Here is a 25,462-nt window from a genome sequence, read left to right as displayed (position 1 = left end):
AAAGGCTGTAGAAAAATCCTACCCCAAGATCTGTAGGACTCATAAGTAGTATGAAAACATGATCCATCCTAAGGGAAGGAGCGAGGGAGAGCAGGGGGAGAGCGGGAGGGGGAGGGCAGAGGCTGTCATCATTCCTTAAGTGATGTAAGCTTCTAAATATAGCACCAGCAACACAGGAGGAACAATAAAAAGGCACCATGGATTGAATTTCTCCACTGCTTTCACACTACCCCAACTCTTTTTTTTTTTTTCAGCTGCCGTGTTAAGCAGGGAAAGGTCATCTTCTATTTAAAATGATTCCGATTTATATGGTTTATAATAGGTTTATAAATTACAGCTCTCTCCTGCAGCTCTGTCTCGCTCGCACACTCTGCAGAGCCGGGCAGAGCATGATCCGCATCACAAGCAGGGCTGACGGCGCTGCTGGGGAAGGGGGAAGCCCCCTTTGCTATGGACTCACACAAATAAAGTTCCTTTCAACGGTTTGAACTGAGATGATTCATACCACACTCCTCCCTTCCTGCCTGACATCTCATTTTGGCAAGGGGTGGGGAAGTCTGGGAAGGTGTGCAACCCAAAAATCCCTGGTGGTGAAAAGGTGTGGGTACCAACCCCAAAAAAGTCAGTCTGGGGGACAGAATCCCCTCAGAGACATAGAAAGGACAAAACAGCTAACATCCCACAGCAAAATTTCCCAAACACATTTAGGATTTTGCTCACTAAACATAACCTCAAATCTAGTCTCAAATCTAGATTCTTGGGAGACAACACCTCCCAAACCTAACATGGAACTGGCTGTGATTTCCTCAGCTGACAGCGACAGGGAAGCCAGGTGGAGTATCCCATTTGTAAAATCATAAAGGTGCATATATATTTTTCTCATTCTGCAAGAGTTGATACAAAAACCCATACAAAATACCACTTTTTCTTCCCTCAGTTATTCAAAACAGTATCTCAGGTTAAATCAAGTAGATTAAGCCTATTTAAAATATAAAGTACTACCACACCTTTCACAAGAAAAAGGCTTCTGATTAAATGACCTTGAGAATAATGCATTAAGTCCACAGATGAGGTAAAAAAAATCATGAAAATGCCACTTTCAGTATTTCTTTTGTCTTTTTGCTTGAGGCTTAACACTAAACTGGAAACCTGCAAGTGGCAAGAGGGGAGGGATTTGACTCCTCCTACCAAAATTTCTCTCCTAAGCAAGGGTAACTTTGCACAGTCCACTCTCATTTAATTAGTGGTCAGCGCATCCAGTTTGAAGAGTGAGGGAGTCCCACCCTGACAGACCTGCCTGTGCTCAGGCACAGCTTCATGCAAACAGCTCAGCCAGCCCTGGACCCAGGCTGGGACCAGGCTCAGCACTGTCTGAGCTCTGTAACAGAGTGAAAAGGGAATAATGGGCAGGGTACCAGGCACTCAGGGTCTGCACATCCTGAGATCTGGATGCCCAGACCAGCCATGCTGGGGAAGCACAGCACAGACCCTACAGCAGCTCTCAGAGCTTCTGTCATCAGATGGAGCACCACAGTACAGCAACTTCTAAACTTTCTTATTTTCTAGTAAAATCCAGCCTTTATCACCTTTAAAAATGCAAAGCTGAGTATGCTCAGAGAAAGTTTTCCCCAGCGTCATTTGGGGTCTTCCCTCTACTGAGGGCAGAGCAGGAAAACCCCAGCTCTTCTCACTCAATCTGAGAAATTGATCTGACAGATAAAGCAAGGGGTAAGCCAGATGCCATACCTGCACTCCCAAGTTGACAAACCACAACTGCTAACCAAACTTTAAAAGAAACAAAATCAAAATCATAAAGACAATAGAAGTACTGTGGCTATTTTACCTTTAACTAGAAACTTCATCATGTAAGAACAAAACTCATTCATATTCAGTGACAAAACCAAGTCTGACTTGCAAGAACAAGGTAAGGAACAATGACAAGATACAGTGGTAGTCCCAGAGTCTCGTATTTTATCTGTCAGACGTATCATTATTAAGAGAGATGCCACAGATCAAATATAAAACTACAAATGCTGGTAAATGTCATTAGATAGTAATCAGTTCTGTGCCAAAACCAAAGATACTTATGTAGCTATTCTCTCCTACAAGCACTGGTCTTCATGCCAAGTTTCTCCAAGGATAACAGAGCATCCAAATGCTTATAATTATGCACTGACATTTCCTGATAGTTGAAAACTGCTCAGGATATTCTCTATCTCTAAACTCGTCCATGAGGCTTATGAAGAACATGACTGAGTTGATGTGAATTTCCATATTCTAAATCAGAAATCCATTTTACCTTGAACACAAAGTTGAAAACAACACCATCACAGCCCTTTAAAGAAATCCTTCAGTGCTATGTGACATTCAACCAAACAACTCCAACTTACAAATTTACAAGGCTAACATACAAAATAACCCTTCACAGGACTACTTTTCTCTAAGGCAGGAGGAACCTAAACCTAAGTGAAAGGCTGACTTGGCTACAAGTGAGACTACAACCAGGCTGTTATATTTGAGTGGAGCATATTGGACAGAAGCAGCCCAGATGGAAGACATGGAATGAAAAACAGATCCATGGATGCTACCATCTCCCTGCACACAGGGAGACCAGCTTGCTGGCTACTACCCTGTCAGATTTCCCTACAAGAAGCCACCCAATATGTCATTTTAAGAGATTGAAACAATGTTAAAAACAAGGATCAGAAAAGGAACTGCAACTCATACACAAAAGATTTTTAAGCCTCCAAAAGAAACAAAACATCTCTGTGGTGCAAAGCATCTTTTACCACCAACCCCCAAGTGACACACGCAGTTATGAGCAGTGGGCACAACCCTCACACATCATTCTCCATCGAGTTTGCATAAGAGCTTGCTTATAAAGAATTAATGAGTTTGGGACTGCCACCCAAACCCTTAGGGTCCATCAAAACAGAGATTAACTCCCTGAACATGCTACATAAAATATTTTCTCAGGCATTTTCCAAGGAACTGAGTTAATTTCTACAATGGTGTAAATCTATCTATGTGGTAAAAGAAGAAAGAAACAAATTACTGGTTATTGTGTGGAGAGCTGTCTTAGGTTGCAATGCAAGATGTAACCAAAATTATTCTATTACCATCTGTGGAAACCAGGTGGGTGAGTGTTTTTTATCTCTTCCATGACCCATCCTCATTGTGGGGAGGTATCTTCTGTTCATGGGCCATTGAGTGTCCCTGCACAGCTGATAAAATTACATCATCCCATTGGGTGATGCTCCCCCCAGGGGGAGGAGCCAAGAATTCCTACCTGGATATAATCTGAGATTTGGAACACCACAGTCAGCCTTCTCCCACTGCATTCCCAGAGGAAGACCAGACCCATCTACTCCACCCCTGGACCTTCAGAGGAAAACTCCACCCTGCTACAGGATCACTGCTCCAACAGAGCCACACCTGTCCCTGCAGGAGGGGTGCAGCCACCATTTAATGGGACTGCTACCAACACTCTGACCCACAGGGTGTCAAGTTGTATTCTCTGTCAGTGTTTTTCTATTACTCCATTTTATTTTAATTTTCCTATTAAATTGTAGTTCTGACTTGGGATCTCCCACTGGTTTGCTTTCAAACCAGCACTGTGACTGACTTTTTCAGTGACTGAATTTTTACTTCTTGTGGTAGCAATTTGCAAAATATTTACAAGTTTTGAAGGTTTTTCTGCCACAGAAGTACATCCCTCCCACAATACTGTCAGCACCAGCAGAGGTCAAGGCTTGAGCAACTCTCCAGATTGATCCCAATCAACAGAGCAGGATGGTTTCCCCACAAAGAACAGGCTATGCTCTGGATCTGCTTTTCCAAACAATTCCAGGCTTCCTGGTGAAAGTGATCACTAGGTTAAAAGACTGATGTGTTTGGACTGCAAGTAGGAAATTAGTGTAAAAATATCCCTATATAAGGGATATTTTTATATAAGGTATATATAAAATATAAGTTTTTCTTGAATTATCACAAACAAGTGCAGTTCTGCTGCTCTGCTGAGCAAGGGGGCAGAGACACAAACCTACTGTGGGTTCAGGGGGCCCATCATCAACCCATCACCAGGGGAGGGAGCAGATGTGCAGATGACTGCTAAACTTACTCAAGACAGAGAAAGGTTCAAAAATAGGTCTTTGAGGCAAGAATCATAGAACAGGTTGTGAGGGACATTAGAGCTCATCTTGTTCCAAGCCTTCTGCCATGGGCACAGACACTTTCCACTAGACCAGGCTGTTCCCCAAGCCTCGTTCAACCTGGCCTTGAAGAGCAGAGCAGACGGGCTCTATTACCAACCTCAGAGTATAGCTCTCCCTAGCAGCAGGAAGATGCCACATCCCAACACTGTGGCATCACCCCCCACCACAGGCTCTCCCCAGGGCTATGAGAAGGGCTATAAACTACTGCCAGCAGCCAGATTTCAGTAAATACAGGTGCTTGCCTAAAATAAACCCTCCCAAGTTTCAGTCTGATGTAGTTTCATTTGTGCATCACTCTTAACTGCTGTTACACAGCTGCACATGTCACCTCCAAACTGAGGTGATTCCTGTAAATCAGTTTATATATAACCTGCTTGTCCAGTCCATAAAATCTTTACTGAAACTCCTGAATATAAGATCTGAAAAACAATCACTTTCATTATGGATAAATTGGGGATGACATGTTGCATTACATTGTTAGTTAAAAAAAAAAAAAACTTAAGGAGAAAAAACACAGATTTTAACCAAAGGGCAGTATTTTCAATAAGTATTTTCGTACTTTCTCCACAGCCTATTCAAGTCATTACTCACTTGAAACTGCAAGTGCTCATTAATTGGATTGGGAAACACCAGTGGTCTATGGAAATTCCTAGGAAGATTTTTAATGCACAGCACACTTTGAGGATTGGTGTTTTGCTAATGACCACCATAACCAGCGGCAGACTTTCAAGGAGCCCTTGAAAGTAACACTGCTGACAAAATGAGCAGACAAAATCAATATGTAAAATGAAGTATGAGAGAACATGCATTTGGCAATTTTCCCCTTGCTTACAAAAGCAGAGGGAAGTGCCCGAGGACACCTCGGCAGACCAGGGCGAGTTCAAGATGCCGAGCACAGGTTCCCATGCTGCAAGCCAGTGGGACCCTGCCAGAGGCTGTTTCCAGCTCCACCAGTGAAGCAGTAAAATCATACAATCACAGTATCATTAAGGCTGGAGAAGACCTCAGAGGTCAGCAAGTTCAACCATCAATCCAGCACCACCAGCATGTTCACCACTAAACCATGCCCTCACTGCCATACCCACAGATTTTTTTAACACTTCCAGAGATGGTAATTCCATCACCACCCTGGGCAGCCTGTTTCAATGCTTTACAACCCTTTCTATGAAGAAATTTTTCCTAATATCCAACCTAAACATTCCCTGGTTCAACCTGATGCTGCTGTCGCTCATCCCATCACTTGTTACCTGGGAGAACAGATCAACTCTCACATGGTTCCAGCCTCCTGTGAGGGAGTTAGTTGTAGAGGGTAGTAAGGTCCTTTCTTCCTATTATCCTCTTTCTGTAGAGGGTACTAAGGTCCTTTCTGAGCCTCCTTTGCTCCAGGCTGAGCCCTGCCACCTCCCTCAGCCACTCCTCATCAAGGCTCACACTGCAGACCCTTCCCCAGATGTCTGCCCTGGGAAGCAGACACCTCTACACCATTCATTCACAGAGCTGCTTAACCACTACCTGATTCACAGCCTCCTCCCCCACCCCAAGCCCAGCCTGACAGTAATTTTCCTTTGCAGAAAGCGGGGGCTCCATCCATGTACATCTCCTCCACCAGACAGTGCTGGCTCCACACCCACACATCCTTTGTGTGCAGCCCAAAACAAACCAAACCCACAGGGGCCCCCACACAGGAAGTGAACATGCTGCAGATGCTTCTTTTGATTACAGAGGTAAGAAACACACAACTGCAGGAGTTTAGAAGAGCTGCAAACAGGGACAGCATACGTAGACTTTTCCAGGGTCCTGTCCAGGGGTGCCTGGCTGACAGAGGCTCTGGCACATGCTCTGGAACCTGAGCAGACGCCTGCTCCTGAGCACCTGAGAGCTGGGATCCCACCTGGGCCATGCAAAATTAAAGATGGAAACCAGAGACAAAACAGCATCAGGAAGAAGCGACCTGCATTATCTCTTTATATCACACAACACCTCTAGAGAGTTGCTGAGAACGACAGAGAGATAACAGCAACGTTAATTTCTGTATCCTTTAAGTGCACTGCAAGACCCATGGATTCCAGCAAGACCTGAATTTTCTCTTGATTCATAGAATCACAGAATGGGTTGGGTTGGAAGGGACCTTAGAAAATAACCAGTCCCAAGCCCCTGCCATGGGCAGGGATACCTTCCATTATCCCAGGTTGCTCCAAGCTCCATCAAAGAAGGCCTTGAACACTTCCAAGGATGGGGCAGACACAACTTCTATGGGCAACTGGTGCCAGGGCCTCACCAACCTCATAGTAAAGAATTTCTTCCTATTACCAATCTAAACCAACTCCTTCTATCAGCCTGAAGCCATCCTCCCTTGTACTATCCCATGTCCTATCACTGTCCAAAGTTCCTCTCCAGCCCTCTTGGAGCCCCTTTAGGCAGTGGAAGGTGCTCTATGGTCTCCCCAGAGCCTTCTCTTCTCTAGGCTGAATAGCCCCAACTCTCTCATCCTGTCATTAGTTAATGAAGTTAAAATTCTGTCAAGTATTTTTTAAAAGTGTCAAAAAGAGGAAGTGTTGGCACAAACACAATAAAAAGCAATGAGCTGCAAAGAGACCCTTCATCCAGCTCATTTCAGCCACTCACAAGATCAGCCACAGCCTCATCACAATTAACTGATATTCCAAATAAATAACAGAAGCCAGTGATACTGTGTCCAGGTTTAGCAACAGGCAGCTGGAGACATGCTCTAAGTCAGTCTTACTTGGTTTATATCAATAAAAGGTACCATATCAGCAAATTTACCTGATAGTTAGAAGTAGATTATAAAAGATCCACAGTGTTTTATAGCATTTAAAAAGAAAAGGATTGGTGATGCTAAAGCACCTAATGGGTTTGATCCAGTATATTGAAATGTGACTTAATTCCCTCCAATTATGAGATCCCCCATTCTACCTCCAGCCTCTGACAGGATTACATTAAGTAATGATCAAAGAACAAGAAACTTGCCACTCAAGCAGTCTGCAGCGACAGACTTCTCTGAAGATAAATGCTTCTACAAGGCTCCAGGACAAATTTTACTTAATGCAAATATTAAGATACTGTCCATAAAATGCAGTATTATAATAAATCTTTTAAACCTCATCATCCTCTTACAGTAGTTTTAAAAAATCGCATCTCTGAGGAAGTGGATTACTACTAAAGTTTGATACTAATTTCTTTATTCTCCTCTACAATAAATTTAATAGCTGAAAAAATTCAGTATGTTGTCACAACTCCACAGAAATAGGCATTGGCTCATATATGCACTATTTTTAGAGCTACAAATATTCTTCATTTGAAAAAAATATCACAGACACTTGTAAAAAATGTATGTGGGTAATAAATGCATAGAATCACAGGATGGTTTGGGTTAGAAGGGATTTTAAGGATCATCTTGTTCCAACCCTCCAAGGCAGGGACACTTTTCACTAGACCAGGCTGCTCCAAGCCCCATCCAACCTGGTCTTGAACACTTTCAGGGATGGGGAGTCCACAGCCTCAAATTACTGACCATAAACATGAATTAGAAAAATTTTACTGAAATGAAAAAAAGATTTGACTTTACAGGTTTGAGTCACATGAAAATTTGTACTGAATTGTTAAACCCTGTTTGGAATTGAACACTGCAAGAAATATAAATGCAAAACTTACTATCTTAGGATTTATTTTCTAACTGTGAAGATAAATAACTGAACTGTTTACTCTCCTATTACTTGAACCAAGATCAAAACAGCAATTTAATTTTTATAAAGCACCAGAACTATAATTATTATTTTTTAAACCATTATCATTAAAAAGTCACTTGCTGTTATTCTGGCTGCAGTTTTGCAAGCTCCTACTGCATGAGCACAGAAGTTTGGGACGTGGTTTAACAGAGATGATCATAATTGTAAGTAAATAATTTGTAAGTAAAAAACATGGCTGCATTATTACTTTCCTCTTTTGTAATCATCAAACATGGTTGCATTATTGATTGGGTTGAGAAGCAGACTAAGAATAGAAATGACTCACTCGTCTCCATTGTGACGCTGCCCTGCTGCAATGACCCCGGCTCCTGGCTGGATGCTTATCACCACCAAGACATGCAATCATGCTAACAAATCAGATCTGAAGCAAGAGCTGCCATAATTAACACCAATGGCACATTTCTTCCTAATCCATTCATTCTGAGCAAGAGCTTTTGCCAAATGTGCCCCAACTTTCTCCCCCACAGTCAGGACGCTACTGTGGGGGTGATGTGCAAGATGCAGAATTAGTACGTGACAAAAATGGAAAAGGCCAGAAATGCCCAGGGATGATGAGATGTGATGTAATTATGGGATGCTCAGACCTGCCCCAGGCAGACATAGACAGACACACATTCTCAGGCTGCCACGGTGGCTGTGGCCTCACACATGACCCACGGTGACACAGCCACGTCCTCCAGCCCTTCACAGGCAGCAGGGCTAAGGTGTACCCTGAAAAAACACTGCTAAGTGTTTGCCAAATACACAACTGTCCTTGAGATCCTGCTGTGCTGTAGAAGGGAAAATCCCCAGTGCCAGCAGAACCTCAACACAGTTTGTGTGCACTCTGGACCTGGAGGAGAGCCCAGCCTGCTCACCAACCCCCAGAGCAGCGGCGGCATCCCCTGCACAGGGGCTGCAAGAGCAAAATTACACACTGGGCACTTGGAAGACAGAGACAGAAAGCTGTTCACTCTGAGGGAAAAGAAAGAACACTGCCAGCATGTGTTCACTGTGCTTGCCTGGAAGGAAAAAAAACCAACAACAACAACAAACAACTACAAATAGCTAATTCTGCAGACAACCAGTGCTCTTGTGAAATAACACTGTTCTATAAACCACAAAAACGTAGCAAAAGAATCTAAATGGTAACACCTTCTCCAAAGAAACCAACCAGATGGTCCACTCTTAACATTAGCTCATTTGAGGGAAGGCAGGGAGGGAAGAAATTTAAGATACCAACAATAATTTCAATGTCAACTATCCTGAAGATACCCAGTTAAATCAAGAACTAGAACTCTTTTACTTAATTAAGAGGCATAAGAGAAAAGAAGAGCTTCAAGGATAGTAACAATCATTTAAAATATTATTTAAAGTATCTGCATATAAATCTTGGGTTTGTGTCAAATCAGGTATTGCTACAAAACAAGTTCCAGCACTAACAAGAAGTAGTCCTTGTGAGAAGTAGATGTCAGCTCATGTCACAACCCTATAGGTAATGTTTTACAAAACACAGATTAACCTTAATCATAAATATAATCACAGTATATTTAATGTGCAGAGATTTACATTCTAAGGAGTTAATGGAGATTGCATAGATAATCCCCCTTAAAAGCAAACCCAAGAAACCTTATATTTAAGGAAACATTCCTAGCTGGCTTAAAACAATACTGAATTTCAGTATTGTAAAGGATCTGAGTTTTCTTTAGAAAGCAGAAAAATACTTGCACGTGAGGGATTAGGCATGTAAAAACTTAAATGGTGTCATACTGAATATTCCAACATCAACCACAGGAGATGGACTAGAGTCCACGTGGAGGCTGGAAAGCTCCAAGCCCTCCCCAAGCACACAGGACTCACAAAAGCTCCATGAGGCTGCATTCAGCATCTGTCAGAGAGCACTCAGCAACAGGCTGGAGAGTGAAATACAACTCTGTGCTCATTCATTAGCATTATGCCAGACAGGAAATCTGCTGGAGAGTTTGTAAACACTTTTCCCTCTCTGGCAGAAACCTTATTTCAAGTTCCTGTAAAATGCAAGTTTGACTTGCCCTCCTCCTTATCCTGATCCCCTGCCTACAGAAAAGGGCAGGAACTAAATGATCTTTAAGGTCCCATCCAACTCAAACCATTCTATGATCGTACCCCTCTCTCATGGGCTACATAAAGGGTTACACAATAAAATCTGTTTTTCAAGATCACTGGGAACCAATGTATGAGCATGTTCATATAGGCATGGAACTAACCACGCCTAAAATAAATGTATTACTTTACTAGTTTATAATGAATATGGAAAAATATAGGCACCAAACTTTTCCTTACTTGTCACACAGACAGCTTGGTACTGTGTTTTGATTCCTTAGTCGTCTATTGAGTTACAAATTATTTTTTCTGCCTTGAGTACTCCAGTATGACTCTTTCCAATTAGAAGCTTACAGTCTACAAAGCAAGGATTAGTATTCAATTCAGACTACTGAAAAGCCAAAATCTTGGAGATTTGGTAGCAGAGAGGTGGTTGTTTATTCCTTGCCACTTAGCACTCATTCAGGAAAACAGTGTTACAGGACTCTTCTTATATATTTGGAATTAGGAGACATAAAAGCAGATTTGGGAATGTGCTGCTGATTTAAGAAGTTTATACCATTTTCTATCAAACACCTCATACATACATATATATACACATGTGTGTATGTATGTGTATAAATATATATCCATTTAGTTCCCCCCCCCTCCCCACCAAATCTGAGGAAGCCACCAGGTTTGCAACAAGCAACTACAGGCACAGGTGCTCTGTATTGTTTGTAACAATGAAATACATCAACACAAAGAAAAATAAACCAACTTGAAGAAAAATCTGAATGAGGACGTGATCTGTTGACTAACCACAGTCCTGTGAGTGTACCACACTGACTTGCAGCAGTAACTGACAGCCTCTGAAATCATTCAGGAAGCCGTGAAACTTGGTCTTTCTCAGAACAAAGATGCCAAGTCCCTTGTCACGCATCCCTCCAGGCAAGCTGCAGAGGTAGCACCAGCATCAGCTGCTCCTGGGATTCTCCTACTCTTAGCAATGAAACCTGAGAATTATTAGCTGTGTGCTTATTCGCTGTCACACAAACCAAAGAGACAGAGATAGGTTCTGTCCTACACAGATTGGAATTTAATTCCTAATAAAGCCTTATGCACACTCTCCCAGAGCGTGAGGGTCCAACATCTCATTTCTTCAATAACAAATTTAATGTCTTACTAATGATAAAATTCAACATATGTGGCAGTTCTAGAGATGAGATGGCAGAGGATGTTAAACTTCAATCAGCATATTGTCTTCCTGTCACAGACACAGTAATGCTTTGCAAGGCCTAAAATCACCACCTGCAACCCAACTGCTACCAACATTCAGAAAAACATCAGTCCAGGTAAGTTATAAGCTCATATCTGACTGCACACATCAGATATTTTGAAGCGTACCAACTGAGAGTCTACCTCTTTTGGAGAGATGAAAAGGAAGATGGGGAAAATGGAGAGTTTTTTTTTTTTCTCTTCTGAACATGAATACTATTCCAGGCTTGTACTTCAACGTTATTACTGGTTTTAAACTTTAATTTTCAAAGAAGATCAAATTATTAAGAACAATTATTTTCAATTAAATTATTTGTCTAGATGACATATATCATGTTACCAAGCAGGAAGTTTGAAAAATAATGGTGAAGAAAAACCTTCACATACACTTTGTGGCCCTGAAACCACACAGTGCAGAGTTTATAGTCTCTGCTGCTCTTTAAGACTAGATCAGTTGTTACTCTTTTTGATGTTTGAAATACCACTGCACTATTTTTAAGCAAGTAAACACAACCAAGTACAAGAGCGTTAATGCTGCATTGATCTGCATTTGCAATTAACTCAGCTCTAAGCCACAGTTCAAATATATTGAGGAAAAAAAAGAAACCTGCCAATTCCTACATCTTACCAAAAGAACATCAGGTAAAACCAATAAAAAAATGAAGAAAAACCTTTTCTCTGTCCAGTGAGCCTGTTAAGATTTATTTATAGTGCTCAGCTGAAGATCTCAAACCAAAAAAAACCATCTTTTCCAATTACTACCTTCACTTCCACCTATGGTGTTCCAGCCCAAACCACTTCACTGCCCCTCAACACTAAAGCAGTGTTCTCAAAACCAGCAAGCACTGACTATTCATTTGACCAGTTTTGTCAGCAAAAGACAGTTCCAGGCAGCCCTGCAGCAGCACACAGCCCAGGCTGGGCCAGCAGGGCAGACTCACCGACAGGTAGCTGCTGGAGTCCACGTTGTCGGTGATGGTCTGGCGCTCACCCCGCTGGTTGATCCTCCGGTACCTGCGGCGGGACTGCCGCAGCGGCACCTCCCTCTGCAAGATGCTCTCCTCATTGTCCTTGGAGTTCTCCACCTGAAACACATGTTCAGGCTCCTGGTTAAACATCCAGTTCTTCCATAGCACCGAGAGCCGGTGGAGCCGTATGAAGCTCATGGGGAAGGAGCAAACATAAGTTCAGGGCAGTTAAACCTTTCAGGGTAAATTTCTGTGGTTGTTTCAGAGAAACACGGCTGCAGATCTCAGAAGGGCCTTGTTACAATGAGCTGAGGCCACAGTTTCCTTCCGGGAAACTGTATTTAAAAAAAAAAAAAAAAAGTAAAAAAGGCACACGTATCCTCTAAGCAATCTCAGTCATCAGCAGAAACTCTTCTGCACCCACATGTATCCTGAAGGAGTTACAGGCACTGCTCATTTCAAGCTTACCTTCAACACAGAAGTTACCAATTTTTGTGCATTTATAATCTGGCAAAAATATTGCATTATACCCTATTTTTAGTAGTGTAATTTTTAAAAGTATTATTTATTTCTAGTACCATTCATAGCTAAACAACTTCAAATATTCCAGCTTTTTATAAATAGCTACTTCACCTATGTCATACTGCCTCCTAATCACTTTCAGTGGATTATGGAGAAATGGCTGGAACTTAATAACTTGATGTTAAATATTATCTCTGACTAAACATTAAAAATTAGGTAAATTTATCTGTTTAGTAAAAGCCAACATGAAACCTTTTATCTCAATAGCTACAATACTTGTTTTCTATAAAAAGCAGTCTCATCCTTTCCCATTTCCTTTTGATGTTTTGGAAAAATATCTCCCAGCAGGAAGCAGGACAGACATGCAAACAGGCTGCAGCAGGCAAGCAGCTTCTCTACAATGTATTTACTATGTAGAAGTTTCTACTGTCTTCCATGCCTTATTTTTAATTTTTTTTCTCCAAATTTCACTGCCAAATCCCAAACATACTACTGGAACAGGAGAAAAACCTCTGTATGGTCTTACACAGCTCTCACTTCACACACTCAAGTAAATTACCTTAAAATTAAAATCCAAAAGATACAAAGAAATGAAACACAGAAAGAGTTAAACAGAAACAAGAAAGTGACCAAGGTACACCATCATAAAAGCAAGATCACATCTATCTTCCACATCACTTTTCTCAAACACTTATGGTCTGTCTGAGGTCAAAGGAAGGTGCAAACAGCTGAGCTTGTCTTGTGGGTTATTTTTGATTCCATAGAGAAATCATACATTAATAACATGGGTTAAAGATACAACAGTTAGAAAAGCTAGAAAAGAAGCGTGATGCTCACACAATAATACTGTCAAAAAAAGAAATCAGAAAAGCTGAGTTGAAAAAGGGATAACCACACTTTTCACTATAATTTTACTACCTCTTTGCAAAGGAACAGGACAACAACCAAAGATATCTATTTGCAGCACTGCAGTAAGCACAGTGGTCTAAGAGTGCAAAGAATACAGTGGATGCAAGGAGAAACACAGAAAGAAGCAAAAAAAACCTTTTTAAACACGCCATCCATTATCATCAAAAAATACACTGATGATTGATATGGAAGCCTTTCTTCATGTAGCATAAATATGGATTTCTAGCTAGAAACAACGTTGCTCTCAAATTGTACAGAAGTCCTCCAGAAATAAGGAATGTTGGATTTGTACAGAGTTACTTATTAAATAACCAGAATTGTGCTGATTTAATTTTATATTTTTGTATGTGAGCTCCTTCAATAAATGCATTATCATTTTTTTCCTGCAGTCTTACTAGATCATAGAAACCAAAATAAGCAGTGAACTTCTCCAACAGAACAGATTAACCTGGACCTGAGAAACTGCTGGGGTGGACAAAGACTCTTTCAATACAGATAACCCTTATTATCAAGAAACCCCAAACTGAACAGTTATTTTTAAGACTAAATTAAAACAAACACTCAGTGACAGAAGAAATTATTTCTTCTTTCACAATTCTAACTGAAAACTGAGGTGTAAGCATTAATAAATTACTTGATAGCACTAAGTCAGAACAAACAAGTGGCGGAAAATGAGACCACCTGCTTCCTTTGGTTAGTGAACTGCTGTTGACAAAAACAACATGGAAATCAGAAACCAGGAAAGATCTCCTCACCCCAGAGCTTCCAGCTTAGCACCACCAGGACAAGCAGTATTTTGAGTCCAGCCGACCACCAGGTTGTCAACACTTATGATTCACAACAACTGCTTTTGATGTTTGTGCATCAACAGGATAGGCATACCTGGGCACCTCACTCAGCCCTGCTTTCACCTGGTTAAAACTAAAAATTCCTGTTGGCAGGGAGATGTCACCCTCATCAGAGCCCTGTGGAGGAATTCAGCTTCTCTGTGAGCGCTCAGAGCCAGGTCCTGGCAGGGGAGCAAAGGGAGGGCAGATTCCCTGGCACTACAGAGCCAGGAGAACCAGGCTGCCATCACTGTCCCACAGACTGCTTCCCATTATTTCATTTTCAACACAGTATCATAGAATTGTTAAGGCTGGAAAAGGACTCAGAGATCATCACATCCAGCCCTGCCCCCAGCCCTGCCAGGCCCACCACTAAACCAGGTCCCCAAGTGCTGCATCTGGACATCCATGAAACCCTTCCAGGGATGGTGACTCCACCCCTGCCCTGGGCAGCCCCTGCCAGGCCTTGACCCTTCCCATGAAGAAAATTTCCCTAATATCCAATTTAAACCACAGGACTGTCATGTTTCACTCTGCAGTCCAAAGCAGCAATGAAATATTTTCCACCTGCAAGTATCACACTGCTCTTCTGAAATCTTACACTTAGATCTGAAGAAGAAAATGAAAGCACCGAGGAACAACTGTAATGACACTTCAATATACCAAAATATGCTGCAATTCTGGGCCATCTTCCTAAATGACAAATGGGGCTATTATTAATTCAATAGATTGCTCAGCCTCCAAAAATATGAGTTACAATGCCCATTCACACACTATCTGTTATCCTCATTAACTTAAGCTGACCACATTTTATGGCCTTTAAAATGGGTCCATTCCCAGAGGATTCCCACTACAAAACTGATTTACATTCTAAAGTGACAGGAGAGAAGACAAAAAAAAATTAAAATCAGTCACCAGCAGGAAACGATAGAGTTCTTTAACTCCATTAAAGCAGCTAACTAATTATTTTGCTTGAAGATAAATATTCATTATATATTGAACCTCATTAGTATGTTGCAAATTAAAAACTATAGAAAATAAAAGAATTGAGAGAAATTAATAAGAGTTAATCAGGGAACTAAAACTCAAGCACACCTTATGTCAGTGAAGATCATTAGCAGGCTGCACGCCACCACACTGATGCTTTTTTCTCACACTATTTGAAGTGCTTCCTAGAAAATACAGCCAATAGCACCTTTAGTTACATTTACCTGTAAAATATGACCATGAATATAATGAGGAAACTACTCTGCACTTTTAATTCTCTGATTTTCCTACTGGAAAATTATACTGAAGTTCCAGAGAGGGATATAAGATACTTTCAAGTGCCTCTATACTCTCACTGGCATTTAATCACAATTACAGACAATTCAGGAGATTTCAAACAGAGCAAACAGCTGTCTGGGCTGTGCCTTTGTCCCCAGGAACACCCACAGTGTGTGAGGCTGCTGACATGGCCAGTGCCGGCTTCCCCAGCTCCTGTGATACTGTGCTCTCTGCAAACACCCATCACACTTGTGCCTACTCCAGTTACACACACAACACTGCTTTCTTCCATCAATATTTCAACAGGGTCAGTTTCTCTCTTGAAGCACACACTGCACAGAAGCTCCTCTTTTATTTCTAGCTTTTTTTTTTTTAATTTATTTCTTTATTGCAATGATGATGTGACCAAAGTAGGTATTTCTACTAAGATTTCCTTTGCCCTTGAAATATTTTTCATGTAAACTTACAGATGTACTTGCAGTGAGTCACCAGCCAGATCAGGCTGGTCTAGTCTTCCCCTAGATCTCTCCAAGCCCTATCCAAGCTTGTCTTGAACACTTCCAGGGATGGGACAGCCACAGCTTCTCTGGGCAACCTGTGCCAGAGCCCCACCATCCTCACAGGGAAGAGCTGCTCCCTAATACCTGATAATAGATATGACTGGATAAGTGAGTGTTTCTCACTCTGCTACAGGAGCACTGAGGAGCAAGACTCAGCTCAGCCCAGACACAGCACCCAGGCACTCTGAGTTTACCACGTGCTCAGTTCAGCCACCAGATCCTTGGCAGCTGCAATTAAAGAGTAAAAATGCAAAGCAGCAAATGCAAACCAGTGGGCCTGGGGCACTCCCCTGACATGGCTGCACACACTGCCACCCAAACAGTCCTGTGGCATAAATCCCTCCAGGCAAAATCTCCTCCCCAGAATTCCAGCTTTGAGAAGACACTGGACTATTTGGAATAAAACAAATTAACTGTTTCACTCCAGAGATGAAGACAGGTTTCTTGCACTCTTAACCTGCACTTCAAGGCAGACTGTAGCTTACAATACATGCTGCAGCACAGAGCATATTACTGATGCTATCAGAGCCCATGAGCACAGTCAGACTGACATTGCACAGAGCAAATTGCACAAGGGACAGCAAGTGGACTTGGTACAGGACACTGCTGACATCCCTGCTGGTAATGCACTGTGAGAAACAAATATTTTATGGAAGCTGAGTATTTACATGCTCAGTAAGAGACACTGTCAAATATTAGTTTTAATGTTACCATATCTAGATCTAGGGCAGCTAAATCAATAGCAGTCTGGAGATGGGAGTCTGATTAACAGACACGTGGGTTCTGAGCACAACAAACAGCTTTGTTCCAGCTCCATTAAAAACATCTAAGGTGAAAGTTGGAAGAGATCTGCCTGTGTCCCCAGGCACACTGCTGGGATACAATGTTGGTCTTCACTATGGAAAAGCAATCCTAATATTCCAACTGCATGTGGACAACAGCCTGGGAGGGACTAAGCTACACTCCCCAAGCACATATATGTGCATCTACAGATGCACTTGGCAGCATCAATAAGCATTCTGAAGAAGGAGAAGGAATCCTGGACATTAAGGATGGTGACAAATCCTACCCTTCAAGCTTGGCTAACACCCTCATGTTTCTTCTCCTACCTACAAGCCTTCCCACTATGTGGCACTGCAAAGGCTTGGAGGAAGAACGCTGTTCCACCAGACATGCCCAATAAAAGCCATGAAATGGGGAATGGGGGTGTAAATAAAATACTCAAGATAGAAGACTGCCATAGCCTGACTCAGGAATGCTCAGCTCAGCCGTGACTGTTAGGCTTTTGAAACTCAAGTAAGCATAATTTTAGAAAGAATGACCTAATCATCATCATCATTTAGCCATCTAGATTAAATTTACATAGCTACTGCTGTTATGAGAGCAGCCATAGGTATAATTGAAATCAAGGCAATTTTACTGCAATTTCATAGAATACTTTACAATAAGCTTTCTGCTGTAAAAGAGAAAGAATTTGCTGAAACCAGCAATAGATTTAAATACATATGAAAAAAATCTGCCTTACCACAATCATTTCTGAGGGTTCCAATATGATACATTCGCATCCTCGCTTTCCTCCAGACTGCTTGCCAAAACTAGAGTGGGATGGAATAAAAGCAAACAAAAAGGAATGAGATGAACAGCCTATTTTACCTTTTCAGTAACAAAATAATTGGCAATGGTCCATGTTGTTAAAAAACAAAAAAAGAACAAAGAAAAATTGATGAAAACTATTGTATGAAAAAGGTAATTAGATAGTATCATTACCATAATATTTTAATTTATTCAGCATCCCTCATCACAGCCTGCTATGTAAAGTCCAAATATAAAAAATATTCTTTTGTAAAATCATTACTTGCAGATACTCACAACCACTCATAATACATTTCAGTTCTGACAAGAAAACCTTAGTACATTTTAATTAAACATTAAACTGGCCTTGTAAAAACAAATATACATAAATTCCAAAGATTCCAAAGTACTACTCAGCACAGAGCATCTTTAATGAGAGCTCCCTCAACTCTAGGCCACCCCTTCATCCTCCCAGCAAAGGGGGGGACAGAGAACCTCTTTTCTCACACTGAGCCTTATGACCTCTGTCTTTATGTTGCTACTTGTACCACCACAAGGACTGGGTCATGGTGATGGGCTCTGTTTAAGTATGAAAGAACACAAATGTAACAAAGCATGATGGGCAGTGTAAGACAGCAGCTGAGGAAAGCAGCTAAAAACAACCTGATGTGCTTCAGCTCATCAACTCTAAGGAGACACCCTTCAGGACACTGAACAACTGAGGTGACTTTAGAGAAATCACCTCTGGATTTCTCTATGCACCATGTAAACAAATCTGAGGGTGCTGGAGCTACCAGAAAAAGACGACTGAGCTAGACACTGCTGGGGATGTGTGGGGTGTGTTACAGACCAACAACCTCTCAAATCAATCCATCTGTCCCTGTACTGGTACCTGGAATTGAACAGATCTGGCTTCACACATTAAGTAAGCTTATCTTCACTCCTCATCCATCAGCCTGAGGTGGGAATGACTGCCTGACCTACTCACTCCCTGGGCACGAGGGAAAGTGATTCCACAAGCCCAGCACATAAAACAAACTCCTTGATGAGCACACAGTGGCTGGATTAGCAGTTCAGAGGTTGCAGCTGCCATGTTACAAACCCAGACTGTCAACATCCATCACATTTAGCACCCACCAGCAGGTGAGATAACTGAAGAACTGGTTAATGCAAAGCAGGGATTAACGTGAGAATTAGAAGGAAGTTAAGACAAGAGTAGAGACAAACCAGTAAAAAATGGGTCAGCTTCAGCTGTTTTCACTGAGATTATGTTTAAAAAGTACATCTGAAACTTAGTACATCAGCCATGCAAGATTTGAGTTACATGCATGGTCATCTCCATGGCAAAGATCATTGAAACCACCACCACTTTATAGAGAATGCTTAAAAAGACTCATGTTTATAAACAACACCCCAAAACTTTTGTGGGATATATGCAACTATGGGAAAAGAATTTAAGGAACTGAACTGAGGCTAAGAAACTAAACTAAGCTGAAGAAGGGGAGGTTTTTTGATTAGATATTAGGAAACTCTTCCTGTGAGGGTGGTGAGGCCCTGGCCACAGGGTGCCCAGAGAAGCTGTGGCTGCCCCATCCCTGGAAGTGTCCAAGTTCAGGCTGGATGGGGCTTGGAACAGCCTGGGACAGGGGAAGGTGTCCCTGCCCATGGCAGGTGGTTGGAACCAGGTGAATTTAAATATCCTTTCCATCACTAATCATTCTGTGATTCTCCTGAAACTGTGAAGTAACTCAAGTGAAGCCTCAGATGATTGCAACAGAGAAATTATCAGTGTAATCCAGTTAGGATAAAGAATTACAATTAACAGGAGCACAGCAGCTTCTGTTGTCAAAGTTTTGATTTTGCTAATGGTCAAGTTTTGATTTTGCTAATGGTCTACTGAAGGAAAAGAAAAAGATATTTAAATTACACAACTGCAATACAGTCATAAATGACATGACAACTAAAACTTTCTCACCCAGACCAGACGAGCACAAGTTTCACATAGAAAACTGCCATTTTCACATATCTATAGTAAGAAACTCAGAGTTCAAATTTTCATGCCTTCTTTCATGCTTTTTCCACACAGCATGTGATTCAGGCATGAGAGTCTTGTGTTTTTGCAACACATAAAAAGAATGGCTAAAATACTCTCACTCTTACAACTGTTAATTCAGTTCAGAAAATACAGAACTATCATTTTTAATGTCAGCTCCAACATTGAGGTGAACTGAAATCCATGTTAGAATTCTCTACAAGCTAAAAACCAAACTGAGACCAACTTTGCTGTGGGATCATTTTCAATTAAAAAAAAAAGTTAAATAACTTCTAATTCTATTCCTTATAGTAGAAAATTAAAGACAAGAGATATTTTTGCAAAAACACCAAAATCATAAAGGAATTACATGCAACTGGAAGTTTTGGGTTTTGCACCTTTTTAAAACCAGAAATAATCATTATCAGTTTTATGACAAAACAGATTACTACTATTGCTACATCCCCTGTAGCTAGGAAAAAGCACCGATTTCCTGTTGCAGGTTGTTCAAGCAAAGTATTTTTGTTGTGTAACAAGATTTTATCAAACTCCTGGAGGTAAAGGAGGAGCTGTTTTCTTTTTTGTTTTGTTTTACATAAACACATTCTTCAAATTCAGCCGCTGTCCAGCCTCCCTCTGCTGATGTTGCAGCATTTGCTAATTAAGTAATGGCAGTAAACACTAATGAGGACAAGAATGCTGCTTGGGACAAAGGTCACAGTCTTGGCCCTGTCATTTCTGCTCCATCAGGCACTTTACAACAACCAAACACTTGGGAAAGGATCAGGTTCCAAAGACAAAACCCACCCAGCTAATCCTGAAGAATAAACTACTCATATTAACAAGTCAATAGGTCAAGTTTCATTATTTCCTGGTACACACCATCATGGATGGTTTATTGATTATTCCACAGCAGAGCTCCTTCCAAAGGAGGTGGCCACATATGGTTTTTCCCCCAGCCATAACTACCATTATGTCTTGAAAATACCAACTTTTAACATTCTTAATTAACATACACAACATGTTTTAGAAACATGGGTTTTAAATGTCTTAATGACTTACTACATATTTTTCCTCTAGAATACAAATACTTAGCTTCTCTATCAGTTAAGATGTTTGCTGACATCAATATACTTCCCTAATCTGCCAATTATAATCAAGGCTTCAGAACAACATTCATTGCAAAATATTTGTAAATGGAAAAGGTTCAGTTGAACAAAGCTTTGAAAATGGAGGAGAGAAACCCACTTGGGAAACAAGAGCAAGCTTTGACACAGAACATTCTTTCAAAGACGGAACATTTCTGTGACAGCAAATTACTTGGAGGAGCCTTTAGCTGGTGATTAAAGACCCACCCAAACCTGAACCATGCTGTTTCTCAAAAGAGAGAGCTCTGGAAAGTACATCCAATTCTGGAAGAGATGGGACAATCTTATCTTTTGGTACTAGAAGAGAACTTTGCTGTGGCATCAAGAACACACCGAGCTGTTAGCAGGAGCTGTTATTACTCAGTATTTTGGTTACCCAAGCTGGCACCACAGACGTCCTTTCCCAGGGTCAGGTTTGCTTCCTGGAAAGGTCCAATCCAAGAAGCCCATTTCACTACTTCTGCTTACCAACATCACATCAGCTTCCCCAACCAAAAGCATTTCTCAAAAACACTACATCCTCCTGATGTCACATGTGGCAAGATCCGTAAGAAAATTGGGAAAGACTCACAAAGGTACAGCGCATTCATGCTTTAGTGCTTTAAGCAGACTGGGGAAAATAATCTAATTAACAATTTAAATTAACACTGAAAGTGTAAGAAAACATGAAACTAATGTAAATTAAGCTCTACTTACAATGAAAAAATTGTCAAAGGACATACTACCACTGGTATAAACCATTGAAATTTTAAATGATTGAACAATTTAATGGGCATTGTTAACACATGTGTGATTTAAATATGTCTTAATGTCATTCTAAAGCTTGCCACTGCTGGAAACCTAGAAAAAAATCAGTACTATAAAACTGCACTACAATTTTTTTTTTATTTATTATTTTATTGTATGCTCCCGTCACTTAATATTCATCTATTTCATCTGCATCATTAATTTGCACACACTCACTCAATGGTCTGCAATGCTGTCATGGGAAAAAATAATGTCTTCCATACACCAAAGGCAGCTTTGTTTATCCTCAATTTATGGATGCCTCATTTGCAAGAAATTGTATTTTCCTTCTAATTCACTACTACTCATAATTAAAAATGCTTAAGCAGTTGCATAATCTGAGAAGGAATGTAGGTTAAGCTGGCATGATATCCCATACCAACAACTAATGGGTGTTCAGGCTGTGGGGTCAGACTGGAGCCACCCAAATGTAAAAGCCCAGGACTGCAGGTAACAGCTCTGAGCCAGGCTGGACAGGCCTGGAGAATCCTGGTCCAGGGAAGTGTCCCTGCCCTTGGCAGTGAGCTGGAACTGGATGAGCTCCAAGGGCCCTTCCAACTCAAACCAGTCTGTGATTCTGTGACACTCCTTGGCTCCTCTGTCCCTTTTCCACTGTGTGATTTGCTCACCTCTCTGCAACTGCAGAGCACCTCAGAAGTGCAGGCACCTGAGTATGTGCCTGACTGCAATGACACAGGGAACAGAATAAAATTAATAAAATTAATCACTGGAGGGACCCTTCTGTACCTGAGAATACTCCCATTTCACTCTCATGCTCACCCCCCAGAAGAGGAAGGTGTGAAAACTTCTTTAAGGTACTGGACCTTACTTTTATAAAGTAGACTATTTAGAAACTCCTCCAATGTAATATATTTTGAATGTAGCCCTTGAAACAGGATGAGCACAAACACAGCTTTCTGAACACAAATGTTCTGAAAATTCTCATATCCAGCTGTTGCACAACCTGAGTATTTGGTGATGAAGTACATCTGGAATGGCAAAACTGGTGAATTTAAGCAACAGCCATCACATTTTAGTCAAACATTTCCTGATATCAATATGCTCAAGCTTTTCAATACTGATAGCTTCTCATTCTTCATTGCTCAGAATATCATACCTACATTAAAGGTAAAAACACAGCCTGTCCTGAAGAGCTTTCAGCCTACAAACAGATGGAGACTGAGACTGTCTAATGTGTTTCAACACTAATCAGCAAGCATCTTCAAATTTACAATATTCTACTACATCCTGAAACAATATTTTCAGATATTTCAGACATCAAAGCTCTCAATGGCAGGATGTCAGGCACTTCATGTTCTGTATTTTCCAGGAAGTGTAAAATCATAACATTATCCTGTCTGTGAAAATTGGTGTCAATAATGCACAGTTATCTGTGACTGTCAATAAAGCTACCTGCAGGAGTTTTACTGCAGTAATACTCAGTACTGTATTACACGTACAACAGGGCCAGGGCCCTGATATACCAGTTTATCAAGATAACAAGCAAAGAGTTTGCAGGTATTTTGTTTTTATGAATATAGCTGTCTCTCAAACTGCCTATCTGCCTGTCAGGCTGCTTTTAGGCACATAATGATGAAGATAAATTGTACTCGCCACTGCAAAGTGAATCCCACGACCCCACTTATCCAGTAACCTGGATGCATTTCTTCCATGCAAAAAGATTTTGTACAGAAAGGCACAACTGGGCCTGGAAGAGACAAGATGCATAAGGAATAAATACGTTGTTTGGTTGGTTTTTTAACAGATGAAAATGTGACTTTGTGCAGGTATGGGGGCTACAAGGGTATATAGTGACAGGACAAGGGAGAATGGTTCTAAGCTGACCTAAGTAGGTTTAGATAAGATATTAGGAAGAAATTCTTTACTAAAGGGTGGGGAGACCCTGGCACAGCTTGCCAGGGAAGCTGTGGCTGTCCCATCCCTGGAAGTGTTCAAGGCCAGGTCGAGTGGGGCTTGGAGCAACCTGGGATTCTGGAAGGTGTCCTTGCTCATGGCAGAGGGTTGGAATGAGATTAGATTTAAGGTCCCTTCCAACCAAAACCATTCTGTGATGCTATGAAAAGCATTTTTTTCCTCTCCTTGCAGAGCATCTATTGTGCAGAACAGTTGCTCCAGCAAACCCCCGGATATTGACTGCAAAGTTGCTGTTGGTTAGATCCAAGATAAAATGCATTCTGTTACCAATGAATGTACCACACAAGTATACTAATGGCTGGAATAACCATTAGAATTATTAAACACCAATCTAATTACTCTAAAAATGTAATTTAATATTTAAATTTATTTGTCATTGTTCGGGAAACAACACTGAGGGAAAACCCATGAAGTTGCACAACAGGCATTAACAGCCACAGGGACTGTGGATAGAACAGTCAGGATCTGCCCTTCCTGCACTGCCATTATGACACAGAAGAACACTCAACATCAAAATCCTCACAGGAATAATTTGTTTTTCTTGGCATCTCCGTGGAGGTCTCAATTTCACTGGATTTGTCTCAGCCCAGCCGTGACCTAGAGAATGGGGCTGGCTGGTGGGGAGTTCCCAGAGGCTCACAGCAGCTGCTGAACAGCCCCAAATGTCTCTATTTGTGAAAAAGAACAAGGAATTGGGGAAAAAGGTCCATCAGTACGGACCAAAAGTTTCAGCAAATGCAAGTGGCAGAGTTTATGAGATATCATATGCTGTGCAAGTCCTGAGCTCTTCAAAGTAACTTCATTAGAAAAATATTATAATACTTAACTCCATCAGGAAATGGTTTAAAGGAAACCAGACACCACAAGATACATGGCTGAATGCAAAATACCTATTTCAATTAATGCTCAGTCATCAAAACCCATTTCTGCATTAGCTCTCAATAACAACATTTAGCAGGTTTATCTCTTAAGCCTGCTGAAGTTCTAATTGGAAATTATTTTGGAGGCTGTATAACATGCTACTCAATTTGCAGGCTGCAAGCTCAAGATCTCTGTATTAATTACTTTATACACTGAACATGACAACCCTTTGAGGAAGCCTGTGTCTCACCTACCACTTTCTGTGCAGATTTCCAGCTATTCCAGATCATGGGATTGTAAAGTCTTAGTAAAATTTTATTTTAGTTATAAACAAACCATACATGACCCCCTTCCCTTCTAATTTCCTTTCTCTTGCACTTAAGTTTAGCCAACAAAAAACTCTGTGGCATAATCAGCATCCCTTGCAGTCCACAAAATTTCTAAAGGGTAGCTGCTGTAAGGAACCATGAATAGACCAAAAGGAAATTATTGGTGCAGGGGAAATACGGACAAGATTATTCAGCCATATAATTGAGACAGGTCAGAACAGCCTTTTTTCATTTTTTGACTTTCTTAGAAGCTTAGTCTGTATCAAACAAGATGCACTATGTACTCTTAGTCTGCAGCACCTTCCCAGCCCAATATACATCAGGAGAGCAGGACACAGCTTCTCACTGGTGAGCTGCCTCTCCTCATCCACATTCCCTTTTCCCTCTGAGTATTTTCATGCCAGCACCAGCTCTGCCAGAAGAATTTAAATCTGAACAACTCTATCTG

At 41.1% G+C, this 25,462-nt stretch overlaps 1 protein-coding gene across 13 annotated transcripts in view; it reads right to left on the bottom strand.

Annotated features, from left to right (window-relative positions):
* RAPGEF6 (Rap guanine nucleotide exchange factor 6) overlaps nucleotides 1-25,462 on the bottom strand; it is a 122,737-nt gene that overhangs the window by 65,402 nt on the left and 31,873 nt on the right. For 12 of the 13 annotated variants that reach the window (XM_071443186.1, XM_071443188.1, XM_071443185.1 and 9 more), the window contains exons 5-6: nucleotides 17,877-17,946; nucleotides 12,241-12,384 (exon numbers count right to left, since the gene is read on the bottom strand). In XM_071443186.1, coding sequence (XP_071299287.1) covers nucleotides 12,241-12,384; nucleotides 17,877-17,946 — 214 coding nt within the window. The remainder of the gene's footprint in view (nucleotides 1-12,240; nucleotides 12,385-17,876; nucleotides 17,947-25,462) is intronic. The other variant, XM_071443195.1, reaches the window with a different exon arrangement.

This window comes from Agelaius tricolor, unplaced genomic scaffold (assembly GCF_023055355.1).
Source record: "Agelaius tricolor isolate 1412-34295 unplaced genomic scaffold, bAgeTri1.0.p SCAF_18, whole genome shotgun sequence".
Lineage (NCBI taxonomy): Eukaryota > Metazoa > Chordata > Aves > Passeriformes > Icteridae > Agelaius > Agelaius tricolor.
Note: the sequence above shows the minus strand (reverse complement) of the source record. Positions and strands in the feature narration are given on the sequence as shown.